At 41.2% G+C, this 25,841-nt stretch overlaps 1 protein-coding gene across 9 annotated transcripts in view; it reads right to left on the bottom strand.

The window, feature by feature from the left end:
- Positions 1–25,841, bottom strand: part of FREM1 (FRAS1 related extracellular matrix 1) — a 285,770-nt gene that overhangs the window by 34,972 nt on the left and 224,957 nt on the right. For 8 of the 9 annotated variants that reach the window (XM_047830267.1, XM_047830262.1, XM_047830266.1 and 5 more), the window contains 5 exons: positions 21,858–22,272; positions 15,461–15,662; positions 14,591–14,735; positions 4,205–4,334; positions 1,010–1,082 (listed from right to left, as the gene is read on the bottom strand). In XM_047830267.1, the coding sequence (XP_047686223.1) occupies positions 1,010–1,082; positions 4,205–4,334; positions 14,591–14,735; positions 15,461–15,662; positions 21,858–22,272 (965 nt within the window). Of the gene's footprint in view, positions 1–1,009; positions 1,083–4,204; positions 4,335–14,590; positions 14,736–15,460; positions 15,663–21,857; positions 22,323–25,841 lie in introns of all 9 variants that reach the window. The other variant, XM_047830271.1, reaches the window with a different exon arrangement.

The following is a 25,841-nucleotide window of genomic DNA, read 5'->3' as shown; positions in this document are numbered from 1 at the left end:
ATGCTACTTGTGGCAAACTGCAGAAAGGCATTTCTTTTCTATGTTTACTATTAAGGTTGTCAGTTCCGGAGCAGGGATGATATTCAGGCCATTTTGTTCTGCCTTTGCTTGAAACAGTATGTGTCAGTGGCAAGACAATGGCACGGGTCTTGACTTGGTGGAATGTTCTCGGAGGGCAGAACACCTCCTCTGCAGGAGAGCACCAAGCCACGAGCCCTGGCTGCTTCTCAAGGCGCTTTCCATTTGCCCCTGGACAGGTGATGCATGCCCATCCCAGACGAGAGGGAAGGAGAGAGAACCATGCGGTACAGTGAAGGAGAGTTACCCGCCCCTTCTGCAGAGGCCAGGGAAGGAAGGTGTTGGTCCAGCTTTAGTGCTTTAGGCACAGCTCACCCTGAAGTCCCCTTCTCCTTCTTCTTCTACTTGCTCAGAATACCACCTCCTCTGGGAAGTCTTCCAGGATTCCCCTCAACCAGAACAATGGCTCCTCCTTTGGGTCCCAATGTACTATCAGGGAGTTGTTTTCACGGCTCTATTTCCCACACGATAGAATGCCTTTAAGAGTCGGCACCATATTTTTATATCCCCTTTTGCACCTAGCAAAATTTTTCCACAGATTTAAACAAAGTATGTGCTATCTAATGAATCTTCCCCGCAATCTCCTCAAAGCAACCTATTCCAAGAGAAATCATGTAGAAATGGCCTCATGTGAATATGACATTCTGAAAATTCCCATCACAATACGAGGCCATTTCAGCTTTGGGTTAGGACTCTAAATAATTTTTTTAATGATTTTCTGGATTTTTTGGATATTTGCCTGGATATTTTCTTTGTATTCGTTATGAGTTTTCTTCTCATTTTAAACGAATATTCACTTGTGATTAAGTGAAACACGAAGGGCAAAACCTCAAGGCCAAACTGATCTCTCTTGCAGGGGCTGAAGTAAGTCCCCATAATCTCCACACATTCTTACAAAAAACAGGAAACAAACTATAGACACGAAATGTACCTGGGTCAAACTGAATCAGTTTAGATGGAGTCAGAGTGAAGTCTTTTCCAACTGTAGCGGACACTTGCTTGACCTTAAGAGGGAAAAAAAACATCCTTTTTTAAGAAAAATAAATATTATTTTAATAGAGAACCATCTAGTCTAGTCTAGTATCATAACAGATTAAATTCATGCCTTTTTTTTTTTTTTTTTTTTTTTTTTAGGGAGGCTCTATGCCCAACCTGGGGCTTGAACTCATGACCCCAGGATCAAGAGTCGCATGCTCTACTGACTGAGCCAGCCGGGTGCCCTTAAATTCATGCTCTTAAGTCTGTTTTTAACATAAGGGCTTTTTAAAAATTCTAATCAACCATTTTAGATCTAGGCTACATGGATCTTCCTTAAAGTTAACTTTTTTCTTAGACTAATATCAACGGAAGTAAAAGTAAAGCTTTTTTTTCTTTTTTTCTTCTCGCTTCTTTCTAAACGATTTGGTCTTTGGAGAAAGCAACATAAACTTTAAACAATATTTTTCTCTTTGTTACGAGTATCCATTTATTACCTTACCTTCCTCCTACCCCAACCGGGCTTTGAAATAGTGTCTGGGAGGGAAGGGAGGCGGGGAGAAGTAGCACCAGACAAGTAGCTGTGAGGTACCCTACGAGCTCCAGGGCACTGAGTGACTTTGACAGGTTGAACCGAAACAGGCCTCGTCCATTCTCCTGTCTGGGTGAAACCATCTCACTTCACAGAAGTGAATGAAAGCTCCACGGGGATGACAGACCTGGTGAACAGCCACGCAAAATCAATCCGCACGCAGGACTGAGGGTTTTCGAGGCTCCATGAAGTAAGTTGTTAATGACAACAACAACAACAAAAATTGCTCTAAAGAGACTACTTACTGATCTCCTGTTCCCCACTCCTAGGGCTAAAAACCAGAGGGGATTTAGGGCTCTCAGTCAGGACCTTATCTTCTCCCAGAGGGAGCCGAAATATGTGTTAAGAAGAGTGTCCTTGGCGAGTTTGAAAAAGGTCATCGGAGGGGCGCCTGGGTGGCGCAGTCGGTTAAGCGTCCGACTTCAGCCAGGTCACGATCTCGCGGTCTGTGAGTTCGAGCCCCGCGTCGGGCTCTGGGCTGATGGCTCAGAGCCTGGAGCCTGTTCCCGATTCTGTGTCTCCCTCTCTCTCTGCCCCTCCCCCGTTCATGCTCTGTCTCTCTCTGTCCCAAAAATAAATAAAAAACGTTGAAAAAAAAAATTAAAAAAAAAGAAAAAGAAAAAGGTCATCGGATGAGAACCCTGCGTAAGCACAACAAGCAGCTGTTACCTTGCACTCTTTTAGACATTTAAGATGGCCCAGAAAGGGAGTTACTATATTTCCTCACTTTCCAACAAAGAAATCAAGTGCACAATTGCAAACTTAAAAGTTCCCATTTTTTCTGGCTTTAGATCCTACCTCCATTTGTAATCAAAGGCCCCGAGATCTGCTAATGGGTCTGCAGCGGAAACGTTTTGCTGAAGAGGGTATTTCCTCCCAGGCTTCCATTTGTTCTTGGCCTACGATGCCAAGGCTCTTCCTGAACCACCTTTCGTTGCGAAAAGGCAGCCCATCGTTCTCCTGTATCCACCATATGCTGGAAGTTACATATCCGCGCACACGCAAGTACTTAGTATTTACCACCACTGGGTTTGCAGAATCCGATGTGGGAAAAGGAATGGTCTGAGGCAAGGTGGTTGGAGCAATGATCTCGGTGAAGGCGCACAATTCGAACCAGCGCAAACAACACAGGGGAGAGCGCTTTCTCTTTCTCTGCTTCTGGTCAAGACGCCAGTAAGCACCTGGGCTCTAGGTAGAGCTGTCCCTGGAGGCTCAGGGCTGTGTTTGATGAAGGCCTGGCCACTCAGCTGGCAGGCTCACGGTGTGCATTCAGCTTCGGGAGACAAAAGGTTCCCTGTCACACCACATATGTTCTTTCTACCTGGCAAGGTGAGTGGTATATGGCCCAAAACTCTAGACTCGAGCATATGGTGTGGTCTGTAGAAGACCAAAGCATTATTAGAAAACCGTTCGGACAGATTTCTTTTTGTGTGAACAATCTGGAAAGATAAATACCAAATGTGGATATGGTAGAATTTAGGTGCACAAGGTTCTGAGGGTGATTTGAATTGATTATTGTAATTGAGATTTAACTGAGATGACCATTTTTTTTCCCCCAAAAGCTAATATCACTCACTGCCCTTTTCAGGAGATTGAGGAGCAGTATTCAAAGCTCATTTCCATTGTTAGTTTGTGAAAGCTTTTCAAGCTGCCATTCTCTTGAAGTGGTATTGTGATGGCAACTCCTAAAAAAAAAAAAATTCCTTCAATTCTAGACGTCTTTGGTTGTGCTCCATGGTCCGTGTCTATGGAAAGCAATAGCAAGTTGACTAATCAGTCTAAAAGTGATTACTGAGTATCCTTTATATCTCAGAGGCCTGGATTGATAAATGTTCTCTTAATTTTGACTTGGGTGACTCTTTTTTATTTTTGAGAGAGAAAAGCTCATGAAAGTGCAGGAGAAGGGCCCAGGAGGAAAGAGAGAGAGAGAGAGAGAGAGAGAGAGAGAGAGAGAGAGAGAGAGAAGGAGAGAGGGAGACATTCCAAGCAGGCTCCATGCTCAGCATGGAGGTTAACGCGGGCTAGATCCCATGACCTTGGGATCATGACCTGAACTGAAATCAAGAGTCGGATGCTCAACTGACTGAGCCACCTAGGCGCCCCAACCTGGGTGACTCTTAAGTTTGTCCCTTGATTTTCCTCATCCACTGAGACCACACGAAGCGATCCTGGTGCATACTAAGAGAAAGCCATTTGGGGGCTGAAATGTGGTCTGGAGACCTCATTGAATGTCTTACATGCAGGGTTTCTTTTCCAAAGCAGAGCTTGGCCAGGGTTCACTAGGTTGGATCCATCTCCCTATAAAATCAAACTTCAGGTCTTAGTAACCAGATTTAAAAATTAAAAGTGAGTTAGAAATTCCTTATCCAGGAGCTAATGAAGTTAGATAAAAGGTGGAAGGACAAGGAGATGTTTGATGTAGAATCTCCAAAATAAACGTGGCAATCCTGCAATTTGAAATCTCCTTGGTTACTCTGGTTTTCTCTTTAAGAAAATCATGAAAGGCACCAACCACCAACCCAAGTTTTAGCCTGGAAGTTTATATTTTAGACTTGTTACCTTTACACTCACGAAGGCTGAGTCCATGGAATATCCCCTTCTGGTAATTTCTAAGGATAATATGCCCACAGTCTCACAGACCTCATATTCAGCCTGTGACCATTCAATATGAGACCACTTCAGTTCCAAGCTGTGCATGAAAGGAAAAGAAAAGAGAAAATAATTTTTAAAAATGCATAGTAAATGCCAGTAGGGATCTTCTGATTGGTAGGAGACGGAACTCATGGTGGGAGGTTCCTCTCATGGTGACAGACGTGGTTCATCAACGTATAACAGTGTTAAAAATTCCTTACACTTACTTGATACCTTTTAGTTCAAAAAGAAATTTCACTAACAATCTCATCTGATGCTTACAACAAATGCCATGAGGCAGAAAGAGTAAATGTTAGAATTCTATTTTACAAATGCAGAAACTAAGGTTAAGAAGCTGTCAGAGGTCCCCCAGTTATTAATGACAAGAAAGGGACTCAACCCTGAGTGCTCTGAAGGGAAATAAACCAGCAGTTGTGAAGTTCAAGGAGACATTCTTTTTTTCTTTCTTTCTTTTTTTTTTTTTTTCAGGAAAGGCCACTGATAGGAAATCTTCTCTCTTATTTTTTGGCCCTCATTAGTACATCAAGAACTGCTCCAGATGCATATCTCTGAACTTAGGTTCAGTTTAATAACCTGTTATCTTTCAGGATGTGCCCAGGAATTACAATGTGCATGGGTTTTATAACCACCATCTATTCCTTCTTCTGTGCATATAAAAGGGCTGACATGTAGCTTGGATGCAACTGAATAAACCTGATAACCAGGGGTGGTCTTTTTCCCACAAGAGATTTAGTGATCCCAACATTGGATGGAAGCTGTCTACTTTACTCCTCATAATACATAGAGAATTTTTTTCTTTTCTTTTTTTCTTTTTTTCAGAAAAGAAAACCAAGCTTAAGAGAGGTTAAATAATCAGCTTAAAGGCAAAAAGCTACGACAAAGCTAATAGATGGCAGAGTTGAAATCTCCAGCCTACATCTGAAGCCAAATGTTCCATTCCTTCTGTACCACTCTTCTTCCCAGTTGAAGTCCTTCATGACTCCTGTTGCTTGAGCTCAAGCAGAGGAATACAATTTTATCCCTACATTTCCCTTTTTGAGGTGAGAAGATGTGAAGTTGGTTACCTAAACATTTCTCTCCAAACGTGTTCTTACCTTTTGCACCCCTGCAACCTTCAGCCATATAAGACACAAGCAATCTTCACTATCATCATTTAACACACTTCATTACTTTTGTTTCTTTCTTTTCCCTTTCATTATACATTTTCAAAACCCTCAGTGGTTGCCTTACTGTATTCTCAATCTTCCAACTAGATGTAGGCTCTTTATTCTAGATTTCTAAATGTATTTTTTTTTTTTACAATTTTTTCCTGCAGAACTAGAAATCCTGGGTGCCACCATGTAGGGCATGGAGTCTCCAAATTCCACAGAGTTCTTCAGGCTTTCCTGGGGACCATTCATATTAAAGAGTAAGTGTATCCCCTCATAACCTCTTCATGTCTTTGCACCAATCATGTGTCACAGTTACATACTCTAAGTGAACCAGCAAGATAAATTCAATAGCACTGTCTCTTACTCCAAGGACAAGGGGCCAGTGGGACAAGGTAGTGTGGGAGCATGGAATTATGGGAGAGGTTCATAAATCTATATGAACATACATGTTTATTCAGTCAGTACATAAATTTATTGTCCCTGGCTTGCTGGTCTTCATAAAATTTTGACGTGAAAACAGAATCTTCATATTAGAAATATTTGGGATCTTCATGGGTTTTTGATGTAACTGATTTCAAATCTGGCATGGAACAGTCAAGAAGTAAAGAAATAAATGGCTATGCTTAAAGAATCACAAGATTGGGGGGTGGGGAGAGGGAAAAGTGGGTGATGGGCATTGAGGAGGGCACTTGTTGGGATGAGCCCTGGGTGTTGTATGGAAACCAATTTGACAATAAATTACGTTAAAAAAATAAAAATAAAAGAACCAGAAGATAACAAGTGACAAGAATATGACAAATGCCATAAAAATCACATATTGCCAAGAATCCTTAAGGACCCCGCTAAATGAGAAGGGGGGAAAATCAACAAGATGGATTGAAGGAAAGGACGGAAAGATGAAACAGGAAGGGAAGAAAAGCAATGGGAATGAGTGAAATAGATAAATACAATGAATTTCAGCTAAGTCTCAATAAGGTTTAAATGAGTTTCAACGTCCAATCTTCAGAGAATCCATCTACTGCTAATATGAACCACGACAAGCAAAAATTCATCAACGTCACTCTGCAGATCCAGGCGACCTCAAAGCCTAAAGCTAAATGTAATTTTGATTGCTGATCTAGATCCATAAAGGGACCACAAAGAGTGCTGTTCAGCTTCAATGCACGAAGGGCTTTGGTGTTTGGGAAAGTGTGCACATTTCCCTGATGGACGATTAGAAAGTTGCATACTGCTTACAGGATAACGTTGTCATCACACACTGTTCTAGTTTTATTTTCCTCACTATAAATAATAAAGACCCATTGAAAAGCCATGAAATGTAAGCCACGCTATATGCCTTCCAGAAAAATATTTAAATCACAAAGCACATGCATACCTACAGGATATGTGCAACACATGTTTTGAATGTGTTTGGTTTTTGCAGTACTGACTTTGAAGATCTTTCTATTGCTGAGACTTGCTTAAATTCTACACAAACACCTAAAAGAAAAGAGACGCAGTCAATCACTTAGGAATTCTCCCTGTGAGAAGCCACATAGCTGTATGCTGGGCATCATGTAGATAACCAGATGCAGGAGCCCACGAGAGAAATTTGTAAAGCTCTGGATGTGTAGGTGTTATGTAGACAAGAGTTGGGTCAGATCTTCACATTTTAACGATCCCTCCCCTCTCCTATTGCCATTGGGCAAAGCTCAATCTAAGGTCAGAAATGAAGTTTATAGACTCACTTTATGTGAGACCATATGGCAATCATTTCAAGTCAGTTAGCAAGAAGTGAGAATTCCTTAATTCCCTAGGTCATGGTTTCTCAACTTGGAGACCATTGACATTGGGACCTGATAGTAACTGAGGTTGTTCTGTGCATTGTACGATGGTTAGAATCATCCCTGACCTCTGCCTGCTAGATGCAGTCACATCGGCCCCTCCAATCAAAACTGTTTCCAGAAATTTCCAAATGTCCCTTAGGGGTAAATCATCCTCAGTTGAGAAACACTCCCCTCAGTGATTGTGGGGTACTTACCACAATAAGAAATTTGATATAACGTGGAAACTGAATTTGAATTTCCAACAACCACTACTGTGAGTGGAAGACCTAGGATGCAACAGTAGAGATTAAACCAGATTATAAGTCATGAGGCTTCTGGTCCCTCTACCGTGCACAGCAGGATCTTGAAGTGCAGCATGAGACAGCTGTCTTGCTTTGTTTAGGTTCCCATCTCCATTCTTAAGCCTCTTCTTATTGTTTTACTTTGGCACATACTTTAAATTTACATATTGCCTTGTTATATTTTACATACACATGTAAGCAGTGATATGGTTATAAATATCTTAACAATGGCCTCTCCAGAGGGAAGAGGGATGTGTGTGTGTGTGTGTGTGTGTGTGTGTGTGTGTGTAGTATAACACTGATTTAATGATGTATAGGACATAATTTATAAGTAATAGTATTAGATAATAGTATTAGATATACTATACTTTTAATTATAGATCTCACATAGTTGATTCTCAGATAACATTTTTGTTGATTTTCCCCTAATTTTTGGTGTGAAAAGCCATTTAGGCACCCAATTTATTTTTTTTCAGATAGTTAGCATTTTATTTTATTTTTTTTTAATGTGAAATTTATTGTCAAATTGGTTTCCATGCAACACCCAGTGTTCATCCCAACCCCTCCCTCCCACCCCCCATCAACCCTCAGTTTAAGAGACTCTTGAAAATTGAGATTAAACACCCAGTTTAAAGTCAATCCATCCCCAAAGTCTGGCATCTATGATCCCCTTTATCCTGACCAATTTTCCAAAGTAGTCATTTTCCAAAGTAGTATCATACAGGCCATACTACCTAATTTGTTTAGATATGAACATATTTGTTTAGTATGTGCCTAAGTAAACAGAGGCCTCGGGTTCACTGATACAGTCCCAAGTCCCCTGGAGAATGACCAGAAAATAGTAAGTGCTCAATAGATATTTGTTAAGTGAAGGAAGGAATTTTTTTACCCACTGTTTCCCAGGCCAAGTTGACCCCTGAAACCTTTTTTCTCCCCAGCCCTATTAACTGATGTTAAATCACAAAATTTGAAAAAAAAAATCTAGGATAGATGATCCTCACATGTTCTTTCTGGCCCTTACTCTGGATTCTTTAGCTATTCTTGTATTTTATAAGAGTATTGAGAAAGATAGCGTTGATAAAAGAACATTCTATCATAAAGAATGATTGCTTAACACACATCTACGGTATTTCTAAGGTATGTGCATGATTCTCAACATTTGGCAATGTCTGGAGGCAGCTTTGATTGTCACAACTGGGAAGGGGGTGATGGTGGTGTTTAGTGGGTAGAGACCAAGGATGCTGTAAACATCCTACAATACACAGGACACCCTGCCTGCCCGCAGCTCTCCCCTAGTCCATGGCAAAGAATTATCTTACCCAAATTCTCGATAGTGTTGCAGTAAAGTAAAAATATATGTATATTTCCTGATAGTTTATTTTGCGGCTGCTTGACTCATTTACATGAAGGAACAATGAACTGCAAGAACCGCTTGGGATTAAAACCCCAGTTTGGGATCTGGGACATTAATCTAGGTTAACAAGAGTGTGGGAAAAAGGTACTTAGCTGCTCTATGCCTCAGTTTCCTCACTTCCCAAAGTAAATAATGATGAGTCTGTACTTCAAAGGGCCTTAATGGATACTCATTAAGGATTTTGAGTTTCTCAGTGAAAGGTTTTACAGCAGCGAAAATTGTGAGTAAATTATTCTTACGACTAGCTCTTCATTTATAATCAAGTAGCATATGACTTAAGAAAACTGAAAGGTTAAAAAATATTTTTCCAAGTGTTCTAAGGCTTATCAATTCAAAGAGGATGCTATTAATCTCCATAATCTAATGCTATGAACACCTGTGTTTCTGATGCTGTCTTTCTCTCGTGGTAATGGGAAAACGGTGTTTAGCCAGGAGGCAGGATATTGAGTACCCTAAACCAGTGCTTCGGAGTCAGACACATCTTGCAACCACTTATTAGTGTGTGATTATGGTCAGTTACCCAGTCTCTCTAGGCCTCCATTTGTAATCCGTTTAAAAGGAGGAGAATGATACTCCTGTGAAATGATGAAAATTAAAATTCATTAGTATGTATAAAGCACCTGTACACAGTGGGTGCTTAATAAGTGCCATTTTTTTCCCTTCCCTTCCTCTGCGCGTTCTTAGATCTACCGGGAGGCAAATATTTTAACTCCTGGCTTGCAGGTATAATGTGAAATCTTTACCTAGCACATAGTTTCAACCTCTTCCCCCACAAGGTGTTTCATAAAAGTTGCTAAAACGTTGCAGGGTGCGCCTGTTAGAAATTTTTTTTCGGTTTGATCTCTTTGTCCTTTCTCTTTTGAAGCCAAGAATGAATAAGGGTAGCCAGAGGGAGAAGAAGAATCCGTCCTTGGAATCATGCAGCAGCTGGAGAAGCAGCCCAGAGTTATGCAGAACTTCAGCCTGGGTCAACTTTTCTTTTTAAGTTCACTTTTTTTTCCCCCCATGAAAGAGGTCAATGTAGAAGATGTGTTAAGAAACTGCCTCGGTCAGAAGTTGGCTGCACCTGTGGGCTGCAAGGGTGTTTTTGAGGAACAGAGCGAGACCTTGTTAGCTGAGCTTGGGAGCTCTGCAGACCATCCTGAGATTGGGGCAGGGCTAGAAGACAGGTATGACGTGTGAGTCATGCCAAGGCACGAGCCAATGAGATGGGCACTCACTTTGAGGTCGTGAGGTCAGGGTTCACTTTCAGCTCTGCCGCTCATTCATTTAGCGACTTGTGGCCAATTACTTAAATGCGTGGAGCCTAATTTCCTTATCACCCTCAGAGGACTGTATTTTGCAGATTAAATTAGACAACATATGGGAAAGCACCTAGCACTGTGCCTGAAATTTAGGCACTTAGCCAAATCGAAATCTTTATGCAAATTTCCATGGGTTTTAGTGTTATGAAATAATTGCTATTTACGATAAAATGTCTCCCAATTGTATCCCATGTGAAATTTGTTCCGTGAGCTATTCTGGGGTGGGGTGGTGGTAGTTCTATAGTCAAATCAAGTGGAGATATGCTGTATAATATTTCCCTGTCTCGGAGACTCCCACTCCATACAAGCATCTCCGCAATTCTAGGTTGTGATGCAGTTAAACAGCATACAAACTAGCTAGCCAGCTAGCCACAACTTGATCAAGACTTCCTAATGCCTTTTTTTAAATTGCATTTTCACCTTATTTTTTTTAAGTTTGTTTATTTACTTATTTATTTTATTTATTTATTTAGAGGAAGCATGTGCATGCAAGCAGGGGAGAGGCAGAGAGAGAGGGAGGGAAAGAATCCCAAGCAGGCTCCACTCTGTCAGTCCAGAGTCCTATGTGGGGCTCAATGCGGAGCTGATCCCAAAGACCATGAGACCGTGACCTGAGCTGAAACCGAGTCAGGCACTTAACTGCCTGAGCCACCCAGGCGCCCCATCCTAACACCTTTTCTAATGGAATATCTAATGACCCTTCATTATTGATATTCTATAGAAATGTTGCAATAGCAGTCAAGATCCTGAACAATCCCACTGAACATGGGTCCTTCTTGGTTTTTGTAAAAGAGCCTCCTTTCTGCTCCAGATTGCACCAGTGGTCCCTTTAGCTTTATTACAGAAGGTTTTCACCCCCTCCAAATGCATGGAATATTAATCTATTAATCCTGTCTCAGCCAAACAAGAACACGAAATTACACAAGACTTAGCTTAGTCATTCATAAGCATATTGACTGTTTACTTTGTGAATCATGATACTTCTTCAAACAATCAATCTCGTACTCATATGAATGAACAACAGCAATCACCACTGCAAGTCACATTTGTCAAGGACTTTAAAGATGCAAGATGCTCTCACATGCTTTATCTCATTTGTTTCTCTAAATAAATCGTGGTATTGGCCCTCATTTGACAGATGAGATAACTAAGGCTTGCACGATCACCTAGGTCAATGGCATAGCCAAAGCTCAAGCCCTGTTGTTTTGTTCTTTGGCTCCAAGTGTGGTGCCTTATTGTTTGTTATCTATATCGTAATTCCCATTGGGTTGGACATGGACTGCACATTAATATTGATAGCTGTAATTTATTTAAAAAAAAAAAAGCTAAAACTTAAAGTCCTTAACGAGTAAGTATTACTTCCTTCTTGTTGCCTGGGTGGCCAATGACTAGAGAAAAGAAGGAAGACAAATTTGCTGCTCCTTTCCCAATAGGCCAGCTTAGCAGACTTGTTAAGAGTGGGGAAGGGGCGCCTGGGTGGCTCAGTCGGTTAAGCGTCCGACTTCAGCTCAGGTCACGATCTTGCGGTCTGCGAGTTCGAGCCCCGTGTCGGGCTCTGGGGTGATGGCTCAGAGCCTGGAGCCTGCTTCCGATTCTGTGTCCCCTTCTCTCTCTGCCCCTCCCCTGCCTGCGTTCTGTCTTTCAAAAATGAATAAATGTTAAAGAAAAATTAAAGAGTGGGCCAGAAGTTCTTTAGTACAATGAAGGAAACCATGGACTCTAGAGCATTCTTCCTGGGTCTGAATCCCAGCTCCTTCACTAATTAGTTACATGAGCTTTGAAAAGTCACCTCCCATCAATGTGCTTTAGTTTTCACACCTATTGATTCTGGATTATGATGGTACCTAACTCCTAGGTGGTTGTGACGTTAAAATGAAGAGTAAGGGAATAGAGCAGAAAACAACTGTATTGCAAATGCCTATAACATACATTGTACATGTAACTATGTTCTTGCAGGCTGCTTTGGAAAGACAGATAACTACTCACAAAATTGTTTCTTACTGGAATAATATGCTTCTTGTTCCAAAAACATCTACTTCCAAATGAGGTAAGGGACAGCTATGCCATTCACAAATTATGAACATAAATTCACAGTAATTTCTACCCTCCCTACCACTCTAAAGAAAGCAATGTGATATGTGTCAAAAGCAAATCAAAATTACTTCTGGGTTCACCCTTGGTAGGCACATTTTATATCATCTTGTTCCACTGGTTCCCATCATTTCAAGCTGAAATAGAAATATCTTCAGCAAGGTACATGAAAACATATCACAGAAGCAGGAATCTATCTAAAATAGCCTCGATTAAGATTATAAATTCTTCTGTGATTCTCCTATGAATTTGAGAATTATTTTAAAACACAAATCATCTTCAAAAGCAATGTCCTTAGTAACCTTGAGGAATGAAAAGGGCGCGTAGTTGAAACAATATCAATCTAGCACCACTTTGGGAGAAAAAAAAATCGTCAGCCATGCTATGCTGACAGGTGGAGGAATAGGGGTCAGCATTCGGTCAACAGCAAGTCTGATCAATACTCCTGTTCTTTAGTCATACTATTAAAAAGCAGGCAGGGCGCTGGGGTGGCCTGAGTTCGAGCCCCGCTTCGAGCTGTGTGCCAACAGCTCAGAGCCTGGAGCCTGCTTCGGATTCTGTGTCTCTCTCTGTCTCTGCCCCTCCCCCGCCCCTCAAAAATAAACATTAAAAAATAATAATAATAAATTTTTAAAAAGTGTGTGCTTTAAAAAATAAAGAAAATAAAAATAAAATAAAAAGCAAATATAGGAGCCCCTGACTGATTCAGCCAGAAGAACGTGTGACTCTTGATCTCAGGGTCTTGAGTTTAAGCTCCATGTTGGGTGTATAGAGTACTTAAGTAAATAAATATTTTTTTTTAATAAAAGCAAATGTAATCAATTTATTAATGATTTTGGAACAGGGTTTTTTTTTTTTCATTTTCTTGAGAATTAGAAGACATTTGTCTGAAATTGCAATTAGGTAATATATTTCCTATAAGGATGGTAATGCCAAGGAATTGTTTCTTTCGGACAAGATCAGTTTAATGGGTGGTGGTCATCCATTTGAAGTTTATAACCTCATGATTATATTTTCATGTCAGGGCCCACGTTTTCCTTCTTCATGCCTATTTCCCAGCTTCTGCTACTGTGAACCTGGCATATAATAGCCACTCAATAAAAATCTGGGAAGGTTGTAAATCTGGGCAGGTACTTTATATCAGGGCCATGCAGGTGGGACTCTGGGAATGAATTTTGTTAAGGGAATGCGTTTTTCTAACAATGACTATAGAGACCTCTGCTGGCAACAATTGGAACTACAATCCAGGGTCAGAAAAAGTAAGAATGGAAACCAGAGATGCGAATTTGTTTTCTTTCTCTGTCTATATTCTGACATAAAAAGCCCATAAGGGGGCTATACCAGCTTATGACATGTAGTTTGATTAGATGGCAGCAAATACAGAAACTAGGATAAATAAGCGACTTTTCTGTAAGGTGACTGGGAAGAGTGTCAAAATTCAAAAGAAAAACACAGCACAAGGAGAATTGGACTATAATTAACCTTTCTGTGATTTTCTGCTAGCTGGTAAGCTATTCAAGGTCTACACTCAAGATTAGTTTAGAACAGGGGCCCCGTCAGAAATATTACAATAGTCACTCATCTTGTAATTGTGAGGATTTGTTACTCTGATGGTTGCACGTTCTGTACGTTTCTAAGCGTCACTACTTGTCTATTTTCCCCTTTACGCTGTCTTCATCTTACCTGCGATAGGTTTCTTAGCTTAAAGATGCAGTCACAAGTAATCATTTGGATTTTTCATTTCTTTGGAAGGGAAGAGACGTTTTGCTAACACTTCCTGACTACCCCATTCTTCCTGCTGTAGGTATTTTAGAAGATTCTGGTTACTAACGCAGTCCTAGAGTGACCTCTTGCTGCACGATTTGTACATGAGCCTGCAAACTCAGTCCTGAATGTCAGTGAATTGTCAAGACAGAAACTTCTGTGTGTGTGTGTGTGTGTGTGTGTGTGTGTGTGTGTAGAAGTGTAAGCATTTACATGAGTCACATGAATGAGCCAGCACTATATAACTTAAATTTCTAATATTCTCATATTCTGTAAGACTACTGGCTTTCCTATTATCACCCATGAGAAAGAAAATTCTTTCTCCAAAATAAATTCTGTGGGCTTCTAAAATGGCCTGTCCATTGATCTTCATATTTTGTTTGAAGAAGAATATTTCACATTCATAATCAGATACATTCTGGACATTATATACAGGACCACTGAACAAGCAAAATAATTTACATTTGAGGAGCGGCAGAGTTCCCTGTGGGGTCCATGATTTGAAATTCCAGGATATCTGAATTAACTTCCAAAGATGGGTTTAGGATGTAAAGAATGGTCTTACTGTTTAAGTCCTTTTGGATAAATTTCTCGTGGATAAATTCACCTATAAAAAAGAAATGAGTACATTTCACAGGGATTCAAACAAAACGTTAAATAAAAGTTGATAAATTGTATGCCCATTTTAAGCACAGCTTTAAAAACAGCCAAAGTATACATTTTTAAAGAAATGAACATTACGGCAAGTATCTTAAAACTCATATGCAATAAAATTATATTAGGCTTTAAATTTTACTTTGGCTCAGAAATATTGTCTTAAAGAAAATACAAAAAATAGGGGAGAGTAGGAAGATACAGCAATAAAATCTCAAATTCTGTGCCATTATTTTTAGTGACACATTTTGATCATTGTCTTCATGAAGCAAAATAATATACAATCCTGGAGAAACCATCCTGCCCCCTCCCAATTTTATTTCTTTGTTTCATGAACTGATATCATTTAGAACTCCCGATTAAAAAATATTACTCACAAATATGAATTTGGTCCTGACACTCTGTGTTCCTCTGACTATATTACAATCTGGCTGATATAAAGAATTATAAACAATAAACAGCTGCGTATCAGTATTTGGTTCTCCCACTCAAGATGAATTTAGGGAAGCTCAGCCTCAAACCCTCTTTAGCACCGATATTGATTTACAAACTGCATCTATCAGTAAGCCCTGGGGAGTGTTTACCAAATGGGCCGACACGTAATTAAATTACTCTCTCGCGTTGCCAGCTACTGGGTATTTTAAGAGGAGCGATTACAAGGATCAAGGAAGGCAGTACCTGTTGTTGTGTCCTCCAGATGTCCATGTTGGGGGCCTCGTAGAATTTTAAAGATGATCAGATCGTCATCAGTGTCAGGGTCTGTTGCCTTCAACACATGGGAAGTGAGGTAAATCCCATAGCAGCCATTTTTCAGGAGCCCCACTTGAGAAGGGGAGTGCAAGTGTGTGATATGGGGGGCTGTTTTGTCCAACTGGTCAACCTGGATAGTCAATAATTACATACGCTTTTAGACAAAGCTTTCTCATCTCCAAGCAACATAGGATCTTACTAGTCAACAATGATAATCTACCCCAAATTTCAGATGATTTATCCTCCTCATTTGTTCATTTCTGCTAAAGTCTGGCTTGTTCACAATATCCTCAGTAAATATCATAGTGCCTGGAGCAGAGGCTAACTTTCCATTATAAACTTTGACTCAGCTTTGTGAATTGTCCATTGTCTGACTCTCCTATTAGGACATAAGCTCCCTGATGGCAGACGTTATGTCTCCACCCGTACCCGCACCCCCTGCATTCCCTGCACCTGGCACAGTGCCTGAACCATGACAGCAGCTCAAGGAATATTTGTTGACTGAATACATGAAAATTGACCCAAGAATTGTATTGCAAACGTAAAGTTAGCTCCACAGGAGGAATTTTGGATTTTCCCAGCACTTGGTGATATACAGAAATAAGGTTATAAAGATACACATAAGGATATGCATCACGAATGCACTGAACATTTTTGGGGGGCACATCTTTGTTCAAATGGCAAAAATGTGGTGTGAAAACTAGAAATACTTAGAAAAAAATGAAAGGTGATTGTTATTATTAATGTTTATTTATTTTTGAGAGAGACACACAGAGTGCGAGCAGGGGAGGGTCAGAGAGAGGGAGACACAGAATCTGAAGCAGGCTCCAGGCTCTGAGCTGTCAGCACAGAGCCCGACGCAGGGCTTGAACTCATGAACTGTGACACCGTGACCTGAGCCAAAGCCAGACGCTTCACTGACTGAGCCACGCAGGCACTCTGAAAGGTGCTTACTTATAGGCATTTGCATATTTGTTCCACTGAGGACGAGAACCAGGCAACTGAACAGGTAGACTCCATTTAGGAAGATAGCGAAGGGGCAATGACCTACGAGTGAAAGAGGTGGATAGGTTCAAACACTCCTTCAGGTATGGAATGAAGCTCGGACCCTCTTGCAAACAACCGTTGTAGGTTAGGGAAGGAGCAAGTTCGAAGCAATTAGCACAGTTCACCACTGATACCAAACAACAGGTACAGGAACACGATCTCCTAGCCAGTGAATTATCAACTTCACTTACCCAAAAAGGATACTATTGTAAATCTTCGTTCACCCTAGCAAAGTAAAGAATAAATGCCGTGACAAGACTCTCTATTTTGTGTTCAGTATGATATAATAAGCTATCGTTCAGCTATTTTAAAAAACAGAGGTAGAAGGAACTGATAATAAGCAATTTCCACAACTTAGTGTCAACTGGTAAACAAACAAAAAACCAGTAAGTTGCAGAATAAGAGATGACTGTAATACCATTTGTGTTCACGTATATGTTCATACAGACATAGACAAAATTCGGTAAGCATTTACTTGTACAAACCTGTTTTAAACATTTAAAAAAAATTTTTTTTAACGTTTATTTATTTTTGAGACAGAGAGAGACAGAGCATGAATGGGGGAGGGACAGAGAGAGAGGGAGACACAGAATCAGAAGCAGGCTCCAGGCTCTGAGCCACCAGCCCAGAGCCCGACGTGGGGCTCAAACTCACGGACCGCGAGATCGTGACGTGAGCTGAAGTTGGACGCTTAACTGACTGAGCCACGCAGGCACCCCAAAACATTTTTTTTTAATTGGGTGGGGGAAATACCATGCTTCATGGTGTATTTCTACATGGAGTTTTGTAACAATCAAGTATTTTTTTTCCTCTCAGGTTGGCAAGGTTTTTTTTTTTTTATTATTAACAAAAATAATCAGGGGCACCGGGGTAGCTCAGTTGGTTAAGCCTCCGACTTCAGCTCAGGTCGTGATGTCACAGTTTGTGGGTTTGAGCCCCAGGTCGGGCTCTGTGCTGGCACCTTCAGAAAGCTGGAGTCTGCTTCGGATTCTGTGTCTTTGTCTCTCTCTGCTCCTCCCCCGCTCGCACTCTGTCTCTGTCTCTCTCTGTCTCTCTCTCAAAAATAAATAAACATTAAACATTCTTCAAAAAATAATCATACATCATGTTGGTAACTACTTGGGGAAATAGTCATTTTTGTATTTTGCGGGTAGTGGTGCAAATTAGTGAAAATTTTCTGTAGAGAAATTTGGCATAGGTATATATTAAAAATGTACATATACTTTGATCCAAAACTTTCACTTTCTTGAGTATGTCCTGTAGAAATGATTAGATTTATACAAAAATGTGTGTATATATTCACTAAAATATAATTTTTAGTAGCAATTTTGAAAATCCACAAAACAGAAGTCCAACAGAAGATTTATAAACCATCTCTACCTGTCACTGAGTGCTATTCAACCTTTAAAAATTATGTTTTCGAGAAAGATCTAATAACATTAGGAAATTTTTGTAACATAAGGAAGAGTGGAAACAGGCAATATGCTTGACAGGAAATACAGTATCCTTCAGAGAAAAAGTGCACAAGTGGGGGAGGGGCAGAGGGAGAGAGAAAGAGTCCTAAGCAGGCTCCCTGCTCAGCATGGAGCCTGATGCAGGGCTCCATCCCACGACCCTGGGATCACGACCTGAGCGGAAATCAAGAGTCAGACACTCAACTGACTGAGCCACCCAGGTGCCTCATAAAATTAGTTATCTTTGAGTGGTATGATTGTGAAGGATTTTTTTTTGTCCTTTTCTGTAGCTCATGAATTCTTTATAATAAACAATTACTTTATAAACAAAAGAAGCAACAACAATTTCCAAAAGTTACAGTCATTCCCTTCTCCTAAAAAGTGCGGACAACAACCTCAGAGTTATGCACTGGGGTAGGAGGTGGGCGGGTCAAATCATGATCATGGCCTTTTGGGGGGAGAAACTCCTATAATGAGGATGGCCAGTGGGAGGGACAGTCAATGGCAGACAAGGAAAAGTAAAAATACTTGAAGCCATGTAAGAAATCCTCAACATTATAACCAGCTGAGTGTAGATGTGGTTTTTTTTTAAATATATTTTCTGTAAAAACAGAGGTGTTACAAAAGGAATAAATGCCTGTTGTGATCATTTGTTTTAAAAAAATATATTAATATTTGGGGAGCCTGGGTGGCTCAGTTGGTCAAGCATCCGATTCTAGATTTTGGCTCAGGTCATGGTCTCACAGTTGTGGGTCTGAGCCCCACAATGGGCTCCACGTTGGCAGTGTGGAACCTGTTTGGTATTCTCTCTCCCTCTCTCTGTCTCCCCCCCCCCCCCCACCTAGCTCTCTCTGTCTCTTTCAAAGTAAATAAATAAACTTAAAAAAATACACATTAATATTTAAGCTCTGGGGGGCACCTCAGAGATTCATTCAGTTGAGTGTCCAACTCTTGATTTTGGCTCAGGTCATGATCTCACAGTAGGGAGATTGAGCCCTGCGTCAGGCTTCAAGCTGAGTGTAGAACCTTCTTGGGATTCTCTCTCTCCTTCTGCCCCTCTCCCCAACTCACACTTTCTCTCTCAAATAAAAATAAAAGTAATCTCTGGTTACATGGTCCCCTATTGTGTATTGGGTCCTACTTGCCCTAATCTCATTAAACTTCTGGTTTCTTCAAAAACAGGTCTTCTGGCTTAGCATACCAGAAGTATTTTAAAATATTGGAGCCCAAGACATTTTTTTTTAAAGAAAAGAAGGCTACATCCTTTGATAACTTGTCTTGGATTCACTAAAAATCATCTCAGACACGCATAAACCACAGAAAGCAGCAACACTGGTCCTTTCCCACTCACCACCGGGTGTGTCCCCATTTAGGGAAGAGTACAAGAAATACTGAAGCAAGATAGCAGTATCTTGGTTACTGACATGATTTCCTATAATATGAAGTTCAGGTTGTGCACGCTGATTATCAGTGAAACGCACCTGTTTTGCACTTGTGAAGCCCAGTGGCTTTGCCCTCACTTACCCAGGTTGGGAGCCTAAGGGTAGTATACCCACACTTGGGGGACTGATCTGGACCAACTCATGCCTCAGTGGTAGTTGACGTTAGTTTGTCTTACCAAAAAAGCTCTTAAAGGCAAGAGCCTGAGGGGCATCAGTCACTTACTTCCTAAACTGCTTGACCCCTCTGCTCAGAAAGACCAGAACATTCGGGAGAATTATGGGAGAAAGTTTGAGGCTTTCCTTGTCTACACATAATAGTATTTTTTGGCAAAGAAAACCTTGCCCTTTGGATGAAAAAGAACCTTCACAGCGTATATCCAACATTTTCCTATCAGTAAATTCTGCAACTTTCAAGAGATCACCCTCTTATAATAACCATGTTCTGTAAGATGATGTTGTTGTTGGGACTGGACTGATTTAAATTCTAATGCCTTTTCTAAATTCTACTCCCTATTCTTTCTCTACTCTGGGGGTAGGAAGGAACTCTGAGGCCTGTACTTAGAATGTATAACTCCTGCAAATTTGCAGCCAAATAGACCCGGAAAAGTATTACTGATTGGACAGCACAATGACATTCCTCTACCTAGTGCGGGGAGTCGGGAGTCAGGGGTCAGGAAAAAAATATATTAATAGACTGGAGAGTGGGATGAGACAAATAACAATTAAAACATATCACTTAAAAAAATACCCATAATGTTACTACAAAGTACTTCTTTCACGCTGTGTCAATGATATCAGTACCTTCTCTCTTCTCCCAGTGCATCATAATTTCAGGACATTTTCTGGACCTCCCTAGAGACAAAGACTTATCCAGCAACCACTCCACATCATCATGGCTCACCACCTTTCTACTCAAATCCCACCTTAGATAGAGACTGCGATGGTTAATTTCATACGTCAAGGTTGCTAGCTACGATGCTCATTTGGTCAAACAGCAGGTGAGATGTTGCCGTGAAGGTATTTTTTAGTTGTGGTTGACATTTCAGTCTGTTGACTTTGAGTAAAGCAGATTACCCTCCATAGTGTGGGTAGGACTTATCCAATCTGGTGAAGACCTAAAGAGACAAGACTGAGGTCCCCTAGATATGAAGCAATTCTGCCTCCAGACTGCCTTTGGGATGGAGACCACAACATCAATTCCTGATGAAGTGTCCATCCTCCCGGCCTGCCTTGCAGATTTTAGACATGTCAGACCCCACAATTGTGAGCCAATTTCCAAAAACAAATCTTTTTCTCTTTCTTTTTTCTCTCCTTTTCTCTATATAATACATCCTGTCTGCGCTATTTCTCTGGAAAATCCTGACCAACACAGGGACTAAAGAGCAAGGGAAAATTATTATTTTGCATAATCAGAAGGTATCCTGAAGTAACACACAGATTTAGCTTTCTTACAGTGGGTGGAAGTGTGTAGAACAGGATAAACTATATCCCAAGAGAGTGGATTCAAGGGTTTAAGAAACAGAACATGCTTGATGTGTTTTGAGTAAAAACAGAAAAACACATGATGCCCTCCCAAAATCATCCTGATAGGCAACATAAATGTGGCAGAGTAGTGCCAGAGAAAGGACACAGAATTTGGGATCAGAAAGACTAGAGGTCCTCATTTGGTTTCGATCAAGGTATTTAACTTGTGAATTTCCGAACACCTATTAAATGGAAACGATAAAATTTCCCCTTTCACGAGAAGGAAATGAGATTTACGTAAAGTGGGCCTGCCCTACAGTTAACACTCCAGAACTTGTAACGGCTGCAGTTATGTCTCTCATCATCATTTCATGTGTCCTATCGATGCTGCCTTGTATGTTTTCGTATGTTTAATCGAAAACCGTTAAAATGCCAGCAGCTGATGAGGACCAATAAGCATCACCGTAATAGTACAGTTAGATATTACAACACTAGTTACAAGATATTGAGTATCTAATATATTTCAGGCAATATACTAGTGCCTTGGATACCACGATGCTGTAAGGCATGGTTTTCAAAGAAGAAAGGCTGAGTTCGAAGAGTTAAAAGACTCTCGTAAGGTCACACGGCTAATAAATGGCAAATAGAAATTCCAACCCAGTCAAGTCTGACTCCAAAGCCCATGTTTCCTGCTCCTTTCTGTCCTACCACGGACTCTTGGTCATTAGCTGGCAGGCGGGGACCACATCTGTCTTGTCCGTATTAATACGCCTGGTGCCTTGCTTAGTGCCTGGCATGCTGTAAACACACTGCACGGTACACAGGTGAATAAAAGAAGGAAGGGAAGGAGGAAATAATTCTTCCCAAAGTTGTTTTCTCTACACCTGTGGCAATGAACCGGGGATTTGTCATACTTGCCTGGATGGTGAATGTAACAGGTTCTTGTCCCACTCTCCCATCCACAACAAAGCCTTGGTTTGTCCTATCTGTAGCCACAAAAGTAAAGCAGTCAACCTGGGAGTCCCCTCCCAAGTGCCTGTAGGCCACATTCCTGCTGTCCACGTCCTGCTGAGTAAAGTTGTGCCGAAGCAACATTGTCCCCCGCAGGTAAAGCTGGCCATGTTGTGGGTGCTGGACCAACACGAAGGTGAGGTTCTCCACTGGGGTGTCAGGGTCGGTCAGCTGGAGGAGGTCAGGGGAAAGCAGGCCCGTGGCCCCCTCGGCCAGTCTCAGCCCCCTGTTCCTGGTCACCACGGGTAAGGCTCTGTCCACGGTCTCCAGTGTGATCTCAAACACCCCCTGTTTGGTCTGCAGCCCATTGCTGACAATGAATCTGGCAAAGAGAGGCAAGGCAGCCTTCAGCATGGGATCTTGTGTCACCATCTACCGGAATGAAATGATAACAATTCACACCTTTACTCAAGGTGTTCTGTCGGGGCTCAAAGGAAAACTCAAGGGCAGATCTTTCAGAAGGATGCCGTTTTAGCCATTAAACCAATCACTAGGTAACACATAAACTACGTACATACTACATCCAAACGTATTCTCTCAACAATGTCGGTGGCAGGGGCACCTGGGTGGCTCAGTTAGTTAAGCATCTGACTCTTGATTTTGGCTCAGGTCGTGATCTCACAGTTTCTCAGATGGATCCCTGGGTCAGGCTCTGTGCTGACAGTGTGGAGCCTGCTTGGGATTCTCTCTCTCCCTCTCTCTCTGCCCATTCCCCACTCACATGTGTTCTCTCTTCCCTCTCTCTCTCAAAATAAACTTAAAAAAAAACATTGGTAGCAGACTCATGTGATAGAGTAGGCTAATTCTGCCAATGGTATTCCTCAGGCTCATCAGGATTCAGTATAATCAGTATTTAGCAGAATTCCTTGCCCTACATAGGAATTTCACATACCAGTAGACCCACTGCATGAGTCTGAAGAGTAGACCCATTTTACATATTCATAATTTTGCAACTGTATTTTACTTGTAGGCATTTAATGGGCCAAGCTTTTAAGACTGATAATTGGGGGGCCAATCCAGTGGCTCATTTTGGCTATTTCATTTTATTCATGTATTTTCATGGTAAATTTCTCAGGGGCAAGTCACATGACTCAGCTATGAGCGTAACCCCTCTCCCCTTCCTGGGCCTCATCTTCACTCTTCTGTAAACTAACAGATGGACCAGACGATTGCAAAGGACCATCCCGCTCTAAAATATCATGCGGTGTTCTAATCCCTTACATTTTTTCTTGTGCGTCTACATTTTCCCCTTACTGTATGCATGGGAGTTATGCTAGACAAAAATTACCTTCCTGATTTAAAGAAAAAAAATTCATAGCAGAAAGTAAAGAATGTAGTGGGAGATCGTAAGACAGGTAGGAGGCAGAGCTGGGATCAGAACCAGGTCGTCGGACCCCACAACTTCTGCTCTTGCAAAGTTTTTAATATGGGCCAGTTTAATAGACCACAAAACCAGACTGGTGTACCTGAGTGCCACTGCAGAATGATGAAGAGAAAGCTCAAATGATATCAATTCAAAGTAAGCAAAATCTCTCACATGACCTTGGACGTATGATACCCTAATGTGCTTTTGATTTTATTGATCACTAAACCACATTCCACCCACCACTGCCAAAGTCAAAATAAAACTAACGGAAGTGATCTTTAGAATGTGTCGATGTGTAAGTTTGATTTGGAGGGCGACTGAGAGTATCATGAAATTAAGCAAAGCGAACACGCTGTGGCAACTCCAAAATATTAGGAAACCACTACTCTCAAATGTAACTCACAAATGCACCACAGACCCAGGAAATATACTGCGAAATAATCACGGAGTTGTAGCTATCAATTTTTCTCCATGTACCGTGGTTGCTAGAAATATTCATGGAGGAGACACTCTTGCATTCCACGGATGTAAAAATCTCTAAAAAGAATGTTTTAGCAGAATATAACCTTAAATTATATAAGAATTTTCTTCGGAGGTTTCTTTTTAATGAGAGAAGATATGAGGTTTCTATTTATTTTACTAATCTGACGAATTTGACTCATAAGTTCTTTATTCTTTGTAAAAATGTGTCTTGTCCTTCAGGGCTTAAGGGTTGATGCTTTGCTTTTTTTCCCATTATTTTTATCATTTTTTTTAATATGAAATTTATTGTCAAATTGGTTTCCATACAACACCCAGTGCTCATCCCAACAGGTGCCCTCCTCGATGCCCCTCACCCGCCCTCCCCTCCCTCCCACCCCCCATCGACCCTCAGTTTATTTTCAGTTTGCTTTGCTTCTGAATAGGAAAGAACCTGAAACCAGGTTGTAGGAGCACAACAGCCTCAGCCTGCCTGAGGCAAAGGGTTCAGCAAAAGGAGCAGCTGGACGAAAAGGAAAAGAAGAGAGGTTTGGCTGAGCACAGATTTTACTCTGAAGGCTAAGCTCAAGGTTTGAGCTTTCTAATTATCTAGTTGATAAGCCTGCCTCCCAAGAAAATATGACACGATGCACAGGAAAAGGATCTATCCCGTGAAATTGCCAAGTGGAATATTACAAATAAAGCAGACTTTTGACATTTCACACACCTCGATTTGCAAAGAATATAACCTGTTTTTTTTTTTCTCCATAGCATTATTTTTACAGTCTGAATAAAGACCATAACTTTAGAATTGCAGATTGAGTAAAATTGCCTAGTTTTCCTTAAAATAAAACAAGCAGCTTTTCTTGTGCAAAGCTAAACGTTTGCTAAATGTGTTCTAAGCCAATAGGGCAATGTCACTGCTGGCTCATGAGTGTTTGCAAAATTCGTTATTTTTGAAAAAGCAAACAGAAACGCACCCGGAAAACTATCTGTGTGCTCTTCAGCTTGTACTTTGTAGTCACCTTGACAGTTTCAGATGTCAAGTGATACGCGTTTTTAAGATAAAAATCACGATCTGCTTCTCAGGGAAAGCCTTGCTTGGAATTATGCTTTTATTCCACTGTTTACCTGTTACTTTTTCAGGTTTCCTCCCTGGAGCCTATCATCTGACCCCAAGTCAAGCAAGGTGGCCGTAATTCCCTCTGGGCCTCCAATTTGTCTTTTTTCCACTCTCCCCCTCCAGAAATATGTTTCATGCCTCCCATTTCAAATAAAGTGGCTCTCTATTCCCCACCCGATCCCTATCTCAAAAATACACTCTTCTGGGAAGTTTTAAGTCAGCTGTTTATGGTTTAGCACAAATTTAAGGCAAAGGACATGCGTTTTTCGTATAAATAGTGGAATTAAAGAATTCGTGACCCATTAAAAGCACCCTGTCAGAGATGGGTGGAGAAGAAAGGAGAAAGGAGGGGAGAGATGGAGATCAGTAGAAAGGGAGTTCAAAGGGGACTCGAGTGAGTCACAGGGGGGCATTCTGACTTTCCTCCCTGGAGAGTGAATTCTGAAAACACCTCAAAGCTCAGTCTCAGGACAGCCGCGGTTATCTACAAACGCATGACCTGTGTGAGGACACTGACATTGTCTTGCGGTTCAGGCTGTCCATGTCAGACTCCTCCCTGCCTGATGATGGGGATCTGACCATGTCGGAAATCGGCAGCCTGCCATCAGACAGATGGGAATGACGGCAAACAAGCCAGGGACCATATAAGAGTAAGAAATATGTTGACCGAGGCCAGTGTTCCCAGCTGGGACACTGAGGCAGCTGTCTGTGCTGACATAAAGCTAATAAGCCAGTGGTGAAAAGGATGACATTTCTGACCCTGACTGGGTCAAACACATCATGCCACTTTCACGAGTAACAACGCAAACTAGTCACGGGCAGAGAAACGTTGTCAGAGGGAGACAGGGTGAACGGTCATGGTTGGCTTCCCAGTCACAATAAGCCTAGCAGAACAAGGGCAACAAGGTCAGTGCTGTTCACGTCTGCCAAGGTTGACCAGATG

This window comes from Prionailurus viverrinus, chromosome D4 (genome assembly GCF_022837055.1).
Source record: "Prionailurus viverrinus isolate Anna chromosome D4, UM_Priviv_1.0, whole genome shotgun sequence".
NCBI lineage: Eukaryota > Metazoa > Chordata > Mammalia > Carnivora > Felidae > Prionailurus > Prionailurus viverrinus.
Note: the sequence above shows the minus strand (reverse complement) of the source record. Positions and strands in the feature narration are given on the sequence as shown.